Here is an 11,123-nt window from a genome sequence, read left to right as displayed (position 1 = left end):
GCTCTTGCTTGCTTATTTCTGTTTACCATGAGTGACCTGAAATGATTACGGGGGACAGGACATGCTGGGCAGAGAGGAGTGCCGATGGCTCGTTTTCACAAAGGCCTGGCTCCCTGGCGCCCTTCCCCTGCTTGGGGCCCCACACTCACTTTTAGCCTTGGCCGTGGCCAGCCGCTTGGCACAGGTGAGTGGAACACGAGGAGTGACAGGAGCTGCAGGGAACCACAGAGCTTTGCTGCTCCAAACCGCTTCCCCTGTTAAGCATCGGCACAAACACCCCAGGTCTCCTCCTGCAGCCACTCTGAAGCTCAGTGTCCCCAAATCGTCCTCGTTTGCAGCAGGCTTCTCTGCACATTTTGAGCTGGTTTCCCCATATTTGTTTTTCAGCACATCCAATTCTGTCTGCCCTTTCTCCTTCGGGAATTCCTCACTATGTTAACATAGCTCACATTTATAATGTTCTTATTTCCTTCCCAAAACTCCCTTTTGTCATGCTGTGAGATTTTAAGCAGGTAGACCCCAAAGATCTCTGGCCACACAACTTTCTCTCAAAACAATGCAATTAATACCCATCAAAGAACCAATACGTGCATTATAAGTTTTATTTATAAGACTGGAACAGACAAGAATATTAGTTTAGGTTTTTTGTTCCAAGTTTAAATTAACTAACAAAATGGGAAGAATGACACAGACGGTGCTATTTACAAAAGACAAATACAACTAAAGGAGGTCAGTTTTTATTCCAAAATAGGAATAATGACATATACAAAGTGATCATTTTACAAACATTGATCTAAATCTTTAGTCCTCGTGGCCTTTGTTTCTTAGGGGAAAAAAAATTGACATTAACTCTTTGGTATTATCTTTTAAAATAGTTTATTCTTGGATTGTTATCCATTAGAGTGCTTATAAATGTCCGAGATAGATGTATAAGAATGCATTCTGATTAATTTTTTAATGTCTTTAAAACTTCTCCTTCAAGCTATAGGCCACTTCAAAAGCAGAGTGGTATTGGGGGTGGGGTGGGGGCCCTGGACTGTGGAATCCGGGACCCGGGAGTCTGAACTGTGCTTCTAGCTCTTCCCGCTGCGTGACCTGGGTGAGGTGCACTTTGCATCTCAACCTTCTTGTCCTTCAAATGAGAGACTCATCATCCCGATCATCGTGGAAAGGATTAAGCAAGACATCACCGAGGAAGCACCTGGCCCGATGTCTGGGTGATAGGAGGTGGCTAAACCGCTGGCCTGCAGCCCGTTCTGCCAGGCTGTGCAGGGGTGAGGGCTGAAGGACACGTGTCCCCGCAGCCTTCTCTTCTGCTCCCACTGCCTCTCTAGTCAGGTGAGATCCTCCCCGAAGGAACCAACCATTGGAAAGAGAAAACAAGCTATTTAAGGAACCGAAAACTGGGCATGAATAAATTATAATCATAAGTCTAGTTCTTATCAACTATTTTATATCACTTTGGTGTGTTAATCATTGGTTTCAAGCAAGCAGTTTGGTCCTCTTTCCTTTGTAAGGCAAATTGTAGGTCAACCTCTGTAAGCCTCATTTCCTCCCTAAAGAAAAAAAAAACCTTTTAGTTTCAAAGAAAGCTTCTTTGCATTTTTGCCCTTTCTAAGAGGTAGGGCATTGACCCTATACTATTTTAATAGAATCATATTTGCTCTGAAGTAAAACAATTTGTTTTACTTTATTAAATTTGATGCCTTTGGGCTAGCTTCTAAAAAAACAAACTCACAGGCAATTAAATAATAATTCTTAAAATGATCTGCTTCTTATTTTTTTGTCCTCAGCCTTTACAGTTGAAACGTTCCTTTGGAATATTGCTTTGTAGGAGGTCATAGGGAAACCTACTTAACTGAAATCCCATCCACTGCCCGAAATACTGGCACCTCTACAAGATAATCCGAGATTCTTTAGAACTAAGAGAAAAGTCTGGTTTGTCCATGGAAGCACGTGCATGACATGACAGGAAGCAAAACTTTGTTCTTCATGAAATGGACTTCAAAACAGCCCAGGGCCACCTGGCCCAGAACTCGGGAGTCCGGGCATGGTCCTGCCCTCCCCAGAGGCATCTTCCTCCTCCTCCTCCTGGCTCCAGAGACCAGGGCCTCTGGGCCTCGGCGCCCCGTGAGGGGCTGTGCCGCAGAGAGCATCTGGGGTCTGCTTCAGTCAAACACCCTGTGGTTCTAGAACTTCCTTTAGCCTCAACAGCATGAGGGTGCTGAACACTCCGCTCTTCCAGAAAACCTGCTGGTGTCTTCTTCAGATGTGTCGTCCGGTCAGAAAAAAGAGTGGCCGGTCCTCCCTGGCGTTGGCCGTCTGGAACTCATCCCGCAGCCGGAACTGCCACTCGTCCTCCAGCTCCAGGCGGACAACCGTCTGGCGGAGCGAGCTGCGGTCCTGGCAGATCACGCACAGGGTGGCACCTGCACGGAGAGGGCAGAGGCGTGGGGAGGAGGAGGGTGAGTTTCCTCAGATGAAAGTCACCGCCTGGATGCTACTGGCAGTAACAAGATCAGGCACCGCCTGGAAGGGCAAAGTCCCTTGTTTCTTTCGGGACGATGTATGATCGTAGCCAGACAGACAGTAGGGCGGCATGTGGCAGGCTTGGTGGGCAGACTCCATGGGGCCAGAGGAAAGCTGAGCGTCGCAAACCAAGCATCCCCTCAGTTCCAGCCCTCGGCTCACATCCCTGCACGCCCCACCCACCCTCACCCCCTTCTTCACCCAGCCAGCGCCTGCCCACCCGTCCAGGCGGGGGCAGCTCCCACTGTCCCCCTGTCCCCAGCCTCGGCAACTCTCCCTCCTGGCATACAGCGATACATCAACCAGGTCTCCTTCATCTCGTCTCTCTCCTCCCTCTCTGCACATCCAGTCCTCCCTTTAGGGGAAGTGTTTCCTGACGCACAGACGCTGTAGAAACCACTCAGTCTTCCCCAAGGCCTTGTACACTGCTGGTGCCCATTAACTACCTGCTAGACAGGACAGTCAGAGCGAAGAACCACCAAAGAAAGTGAAGGTCAGTTAGGGACCAATTGAGATTGAAAAAAATGATTTCCAGTCAGTATTTCCAAAGTCATGCAGAACAAGAGCTTGCCATTCTTAGCCACTCCAGCATGGAAAGGAGGAAGATTAGAGTAAGAGCACAGGAGCATGCATTGCATCCTGAGGCGAGGAGGAAGCACCTTCTGCCAGGAGGAAGTGGCATCTAAGGGGACCATGGCACTAATGTGAAGGATTTAGGAGGAAAAGGAACACAGTTGGAAATGTGTGCAGTGTGCCTGAAAGAAAGGGGGATGTGTCTTGTCTCTCCCTGGACAGGAACAGGGGAGAGAGAGCCCCCCGAGAACCCAGCCCCAGCTTTCTTGGTGGCTGGGGCAGTTGCTTGTCCTCTCTGAGCCTCAGTTTCCCACTGGCAGCAAGACTAGCCCCAGAGAACACCTCCTCAGAGGCCCCAGGTGGTGACAGCCATTCAAGTCAGGGTTCAGGATTGCAATGGGGTAAGTTACCTTTCAGAAAATGAAACTTTTTCAAAAAGCCAGCTCCCACGAAAGAGTCACAGAGGTACAGCAGGAGGCCACTAAATATCAAGTCAGAGCAGCTGATGTTTAAAGAGTGGGGCCTGGAGCTCACGTAGCAAACAGAAATCTGAAAACGAAGGAAGCCAAGAGAAAAACACCGTTTTCCACAAAATACTCAATAACATCATACTCCGGGTTTGCATCTAACAAATGCTAACCACTTGGTCAAGATTTCGGCGGCTGGGGGTGGGGGAGGCCAGAGATATTTTCATGTTATTTCCAAATCTATATCCTAAAAATCATTTCCAGGAGATTCATCCAGATTTATCTATATGTGGATTCATTTGGGAATGGAAATGTTTTGGCATCAGAATTGGGTTTCACTCCTAACTTCTTATACCTGGGCAGCCGTCTCAGCGCTCTCGCCTGGCTATTACCAGCTGTAAACTGGGGTAACCACCTGAGACACGGTAATTGACCCATGAGGACTTAGAGCCCTGGATTCTAGCTCATCTGTTCCAGGATTCCTGATTTCCGCGTTCCACAGTGCCCCCTCTGAAGGTCACCTGAGATCCCAGGTTAAGGTAACAGTCGACGGACAGCACGGGGTGGCCGTGGTTCTTCAGGGAGAGCGGGAAGAGGCGGTGGCTGTGGTGCTGGAGGAACTTCTCCAGCAGGAGCTGGGCAGGAGCCGCGAGGAACGTGTGCTTGCTGTCAGGGGCGCAGATGTACTGGGCTGGCACGACTGCTGCAGAGTTCTCGGACACCTGCACGGGATGAGGGGCATCAGGCCACTTCCAGCTGGCCGGAGGGGACAGGGCCCTCCCAAGGCTTCTAGGCTGGGCCCAGGGGCTTGGGGCGGCCCCAGCAGGGAAGGTTGTGTTGCTCAGGGGAACACATACTCCAAAAATGAAAGCCTCTGTCGAGAAAAATGAGGTTTTACCAAAATGGGACACGTGCAAACTAACCAACGTGATCAGTAAGAATTAGAGACGTTGATCATTCCATGCAGGAAACTGGCTGTCTGGTCTAGAGCCAATGAGAGAACTGCGGACCTGGGGAACTCTTCCCCACACCCAGCGACGCCTGCCTCGGGGAGGGCCAGTGCCGGGGACCTGAATACGTCCCATCCCCACGGCCCCTTCCCTCCAGGGTGGACACCCAGGACGTGGGCACTCACTCCGTCACTGACGCAGTTTCCATGCTGCAGCCAGAGAGACTACATTTAATACACATAATTAAAACTAATTAGACCCTCTCCTGGACACCCTGCAATGACTCCTAGAGAGAACTCTAGAACTCTCCCCTGGCTGATAAGGCCCACCTATTTCCCCAGCTCCTCTCGGCCACTCTCCTCCTCACCCTCCTCGGTGGCTTCACGCACGTTCTGCCCCTGCCTGGACGCACAGCTCTTGCTCTCCCACCCTCCAGTCTCTGCCAGTGTCACTTTCTCGGGGACACTCCCACAGACTCCCCTACAGTCCCTGTGACACACGCTGCACCTCTGGGGTGCTTCTCACTACAGTGCTGAACTAAATACTTAACCTCTGTCTCAGCCGCTGGGTATATACTCTGAGCAAAGGGATTGGGCGCTCAGTAAATAGTTAATGAATAAAGAAATGAAAGCAATTAAGTGATTTCACTCATATGTAAGATCATAAGACATTACTAGCTTTCCTACATATAATCGATATGCACTTAAACCTAATGGAAAAATAAGATTATGCCTAAAATAGGAATAAAGAGAAAATACCTGAGAGTTTTAAGTGGCACCAAAGGACATAAGAGAAAAATGAGCTTTAAAGGCACATCCAGCTCTTTGGTAGAAAAGCCTTAATACGGTGAAGATCTCAATTCTCCCCAAATTAAACTACAAATCTAACACAATTTTAATTTAAAAATCTCAATGGTGGTAGCGGGTTGGGGGGCTTAACTCTGATTCCCAAGTTCTTCTGGAAGTATAGGCCTTTTACTGAAAGGGCTTGCTACTTTGCAAGAAAAATGAGGACGGGCTTTCAGGGGCAGAGAAGGCTTCGATCCCTGCCTCTGAACTGCATAAGGAGTTAGCAGAGACCAGAAGGACAGAGGCTGGAAAAGGCAGCTGGTACCGACACTGGCTGATGGTGTCAGGGCAGGATACAAGACAGACAGAAGGTGACAGAGAAAGGAGCTCTGGCCCACAGGACTGGGGAGACCTTCAGGCAGAGATGCCCCAGCCTGCATGGTTTCCCAGAAGACACACAACTCTCAGGTCTTGCTGCGATTTGACATCTTAAATTCCCCCGGTCTGCTCAGCTAGAACAGACACAAGGGGATCGTGTCTCTCCCCACCCCGAGGCTGGCCTGTGCACAGACAGCATGGCCATCGAGCTAGCCTGCAGGGCCATACAGTTACGTGGCCAGGCACCAGCCCAGGGCCTAGAGAAGAGTGTGGCCCTGGACCTCAGCCAGCACAGGACACCTTGGTGGTGGTCTCGCACTGAGCAGAAGCCGACAGGACAGGGTTAAAATCACAGAGCAGAAGAGAGACCCCATGGAGCCTGGCTTCCCTGGTTGATTACAAACCTCTGCGCACACTCCCCAGGGGTCAAGCTCCACCCCACTCCTGAGAAAGAGACGACAGTCCTCTCCCGAAGGCTCCCACCATTTCCACACAACAGCGGCAGGATGCCAGATGCAGAGGCTCACCTTGGACGTGATGTGGAAGGACCTGTGCCCGCCCACCGCGATCTGCTTCTTCATCACGCTGAAGCGGTTGAACCGGCAGAGCAGGAGGCCGGCACTGTGCACCCGCAGGTTGAAGTCCACGTCGTCGCACATGAACCTGCTCAGGACAGAGGAGAAGCAGGTATGAAGGGACACAGCTCACGCCCCCGTCACTGCCCCCAGACACCCAGAGCGTGGGCCCCATCCTAGGGAGCTGAGAGGGTGGGGTGGGCTTCCAGCTGCCTCCAGACCTTACTCTACAAGGGGTTACAAGGAGAACAAACGAGGCAAACAGCAACATCTGTGCATCTGCCGAGGTAAACAGCAACATCTGTGCACCTGCGGCTTAAACCACACAAACACTGCTGCTCGATGACCACACGCCAAGTGCAGGCACCAACACTACCTCTCTGATCTGTTAGAAAGAAACAACAACAAACCCCCCAGGGTAAAATACTAGTGAGGAAAATGAGGCTCAGAAATGAGTCATGTGCCTAAACCGAGAAGCGGGTCGGTGACAGAACCCAGACTCCGCAGACCCGGCAGCCTGGCTGCGAAACTCCCCGGCAGGCCCTCTCGGCCGTGCCCACTGCCTGGCACAGCCAGGTGGCTCAGCAAGCATCTGGCAATTGAATTATTCTGGAGATGTGAGCACTTCTGTGGTGAGATGTTTAGAGAACAAACTACAGAAATTACTTCATCCTTGTCTTCAGTGCTAGAGCTCCTAAAAGGCAATGTGTCGAGAGAAACACATCGTACGACGTGACTCACTAAAGTGAAGTCTCACAAGGACTGATGAAGTTGAGTGATCTTACGTGAATACCAAAAATATACGGCACTAAAATACTGAGGACCGGAAGCAGGGCCAGGCTTGCCCCAGGTGGGCCCTCGGGGCAAAGGGGAGGGACCTGGCCAAGCCCGGCCCGAGGCCGCCTCCCACTCGGGGCTCCGTCCACCAGGGCCGCGGGCGCTCACCGGTTCTGGTTGTACTGCACGTTCTGGGTCAGGTCCACATTCAGGATGATGAAGTCGTGCACGTGGCAGCGGGAGAAGGGCTCACGCACCTCGCTGGCCCTGGTCTTGCTGGACCACTTGCGCAGGCCGATCAGGGCATAGTGCGTGATGTCGGGGGAGGCCTCGATGTGCTGCATGATGTACTTCAAAGAGACGTTCCTTTCCGACCAGGAAAACTCCCTGCTGAAGGTGAGAGAGTGACGTCCCGAGGCTGACATGCAAGCAGCAGCAGCAAGGGGCTTCGTACGAGCCAGCGGGACCTGGCCTTGTGACCGCACCATAGGCACTGGACGGGCCAGTGTGGCCAGAACCCAGCGTGTCCCCCGCAGGGACCGGGCACCCTGCTAAGCAGGTCACATTTGCTATGCTGCTTCTATGTGCTGAACACACTTGCAGATCATAATTTAGTTAATCCTCACAGCAGACCTCTAGCACAGGTGTTAACAGCCCTGTCAAACATGAGGCCGCCAGAACCCAAAAAGATTCAGTCGTTTGCCTAGAGTCACACAGCAAATAAACGTCAAGCTAGGAGTCAGCAGTGAGGCTGGCGGGCAGGGCGGGGCTGTGAGTGGCAGGGGGGGAATTGGGGGAAGACATCCCTGTCTCGATATGGAGTTGGTTAAATGGGTGTGCTCAGTTTACGAAAATTCCTTTTCTGTATGCACATGACACTTAATATAAAGTATGTGATTTTCTGTATGATTATACTTCAATAACAATTTTTTAAAATTAAAAGCAAGCCAGGATTGGAATGTGAGTCCACTTGCGTCGCACCCAGGGCTCAGGCCACCGCAGGCCATGCCTTCTGTGGAGGGGCCCTCTAGTCCTCACAGCGGGGACAGCAATCCCCAGTCAGCTCGTTTGTCACTGCAGCTTGGGGGCAGGCAAAGCTCTCGGGACACCTCACCTGCTCCTCTCCCCGGCACAGTCGATGTCCACCACGTTCCACATCACGCAGGAGTCGTCGGAAATCACGATGAAGGGCCAGATGTCCTGCGGCTTGATGCCCAGCTCCTCCTGCCGGTTGCGCTCGAGCTCCAGGTTGTGGTAGGACAGCTCCTTGATGAGGAAATGAGCGGCGCCTGCAACAGGCACACGAGCTGGCTCAGGCCCCGGTTAGACCCGCCCGTCAAGGCCCCCAGACAACCCGGCTCCAACTGTCCTAACGTGTCACTGACCACGGCCCTCAACTCAGGAGAGAAACTAGAGCGAGGAAAATGCTGCTCTCCAAGTTGTACTCACACGTGTCTTCCTTATCCTTCCTTTTCTAACCACTGCAAATATGAACTGATAACCAAATATCGGGAAAAAGGAATATTCATAAGAAAGTCAAACAAAGCAAAATGGCTTTAAAAGTCCAAAAACAAAAGGCTGGATGTCAAACGTTTAACGTTTTCATCTCTGGAATGTTCCTTCTTTCGAGTCTTCGTGCACAGACACTGCTGAGCAGAGCGTCAGGAACACCTACCCACGCCGGCGCTGTTGAAGACGCTGGGCAGCACCAGCATGATGTGGTTGGGCCAGTACTTCTTGTAGATGGCCATCTCGTACTCCTTCACCACCAGCACGTGCAGGTGGCTGGCGCCGTCCATCGCGTGGTACAGGTTGAAGAGTCCGTGCTCGTGACGGCCAGTTGTGGGAGTGAACGTCGGGCTTTTGATGTACTCGTGACTCTGCAAAGTAGGGGTACGGTGAAGTGCGTCTGTAAGCGTGGTCACAATCATTCCCCGCCCTTGACGTGTGACCCTGCAGCATCTTCCATCACATGGTGGAGACGACTGCCACACTCCTGAATCCGAGTTGGCCCCGTGACCTTTTACCAACAAAGTGTAGGAAAAATGGCGCCGCACCAGTTCCGAGTCTGCTCCGAGGCGACTCTCACGTGAACAGTGGGGCCAGCCGTGACACCGCACGGAGCAGAGACGAACATCCCTGCGGAGGCCACTCCAACCAGCCAGCCCCGGCTGACCTGACAGCTCACCGCAGACCCCGAGCGAGCACAACTGAGCCAGAGCGACCGTCCATCCGGCTGAACGAAGCCAACTGCTGGCCCACAGAATCAGAAGCTAAATAAATGCGTGTTTGGAAGTGGTTTGTTAGGCGACAGAAACTAACTGGCATATATCAAGCAGCCAAATCCATCACCCTCTCATACTGGATCTAATACTGTGCTCAGAGTACAGGTTACCCCTGTGTGTCCTCAATCCTCCATACACGGGGAGCACATGACACCCCCAATCACTTTCCCATGTAGCTAGATAGTCACACACTCAGGCTGCAATATCTTTCACGTAAATAACTAGGTTTTCCTCAACTCCTTCCTTAGCAATGAGCTCATCTGGCCAAGCCAGGGTTTCTGCTCTCTCTGAATGGTCCAAGCACCTGCAACAAAGCTGTGCATGCAGCTGGTGCTCATGGCCAGTTCTGATGGGAAAGCTGGGATGCAGGTGGAGAGAGGGAGAAATCCCGGCTCTTATGCTGCATCCAGGGAGTGTCGCTGCAACACCCCCAACCCCAGCCCATGGCGCAGGAAACACCTTACAGTGAAAGCTGCTTTGGTGCTTTACAAATGTTTTCACTGTTTAATAGACGGCTGGGTCTGAAAGGCCAGGTTCAACTGCACAGGGGCCTGGCATGCTGGAGAAGGAAAGGCAGCCTTCTACCCACGGCCTGTGTTACTAGGGCTAGTTCAAGAGCAGCCAGTGGGCTCTGAGACTGTGGGGCTGGAATTGTCAAGCCAAGAGCCCTGCAAGGAGCATCTCTGTAAGAAGAATGGTGGCCACAGAGACAGTGGATTATTAAGAGTAATCTTTTCAAAAGATAAAGGGAATGTGTCTTTCAGAGATATACACTGACATATTTATAGATGAAATACGTGACATCTGGGATTTACTTCTAAACAATACAGGAAGGGAGATGAGGACAGAAGGACAAAACAAGGCTGAAGCTGGGGAATGGCCCTCAGGGATTCACTGTGCTGTTCTGTCTGCCCAAGACCATTCACGATGCTCCATGACAGAGAGCATTCAAGAGAAGCCAGGGGAGGGGACGAACGTCTCGCCAGCACCTGTTATCTTCCAGGCACGGTGCTGGTGCCCTCCTTTTGTTGGCTATTCAAATAATTTTCACCACAAGCTTTTCCAGGAGTTATTATTGCCTCACTTTACAGGTGAGGAAACTGAGGCTCAGGGATATTAAGTGACAAGTCCAAGTGACACAACTAGTAAATGGTAGAACAAGACTCAAACTGGAATCTGAGTGCCTCCATGCGCTACACCAGCCTCCTCCAAGTTTAGTCACCGAGTCGGTGCCTCCACTCTGCTCCACGTGCCCCAACTTGTCAGGTGGCTACTGACTCTGGAGCCCCAGCTTGGGGACCACATGAAGCCACTCAGATCCTGCCCCACCGCGGCTTGGGCCAGTACCTTGTCTGTGACGAGGGGCAGCCGCATGCTCTCCAGCTGGCCCCCGGGCTGGCTGAAGACGAAGTGGTGCTCCTTGGACTTGGGGATGATGAAGTGGAGCTGGACCTCCTCTCCGAGCATGGAGTAAGAGAAGGCGAAGGCGTGCAGGCTGGACTCATAGAGCTGCAGTGAGAAGGGAAAGGACACAGCTTGTCATCAGGGTCCGCCTTGCTCCCCAGAAGGTCCCAGGCCCGTCCTGCCACAACGCCACGCAGGTCACAGCTGCCTCCACCCCACAGCGCGAGAAACCCACAGCGTGGCCCAGTGCAAAGCGCAGACACCCAGGTCTGGCGACGGGGCCAGCACGGCCAAGGCCACACACACAGCACGGCCTGCTCCATCCCCACCCCTGATGGTGTGGCTTCAGGTGACCAGTCAGGGCTGCAGATGGCCGGAGCCTGAGCTGGTAGCCTTG

General features: G+C 52.2%; 1 protein-coding gene across 1 annotated transcript in view; it reads right to left on the bottom strand.

The window, feature by feature from the left end:
- Positions 1-584: 584 nt before the first annotated feature.
- Positions 585-11,123, bottom strand: part of GREB1 (growth regulating estrogen receptor binding 1) — a 66,336-nt gene continuing 55,797 nt past the window's right edge. Inside the window, exons 25-32 of the mRNA XM_045549053.1 lie at positions 10,670-10,831; positions 8,713-8,917; positions 8,152-8,326; positions 7,206-7,424; positions 6,213-6,348; positions 4,091-4,291; positions 3,513-3,651; positions 585-2,429 (exon numbers count right to left, since the gene is read on the bottom strand). Of these exons, the coding sequence (XP_045405009.1) occupies positions 2,266-2,429; positions 3,513-3,651; positions 4,091-4,291; positions 6,213-6,348; positions 7,206-7,424; positions 8,152-8,326; positions 8,713-8,917; positions 10,670-10,831 (1,401 nt within the window). The 3' untranslated portion in view covers positions 585-2,265. The remainder of the gene's footprint in view (positions 2,430-3,512; positions 3,652-4,090; positions 4,292-6,212; positions 6,349-7,205; positions 7,425-8,151; positions 8,327-8,712; positions 8,918-10,669; positions 10,832-11,123) is intronic.

The sequence above is a fragment of the Lemur catta genome, chromosome 4 (genome assembly GCF_020740605.2).
Source record: "Lemur catta isolate mLemCat1 chromosome 4, mLemCat1.pri, whole genome shotgun sequence".
Taxonomy (NCBI): domain Eukaryota; kingdom Metazoa; phylum Chordata; class Mammalia; order Primates; family Lemuridae; genus Lemur; species Lemur catta.
The sequence above is the reverse complement of the archived record's forward strand: the minus strand, read 5'-3'. Positions and strand labels throughout refer to the sequence as shown.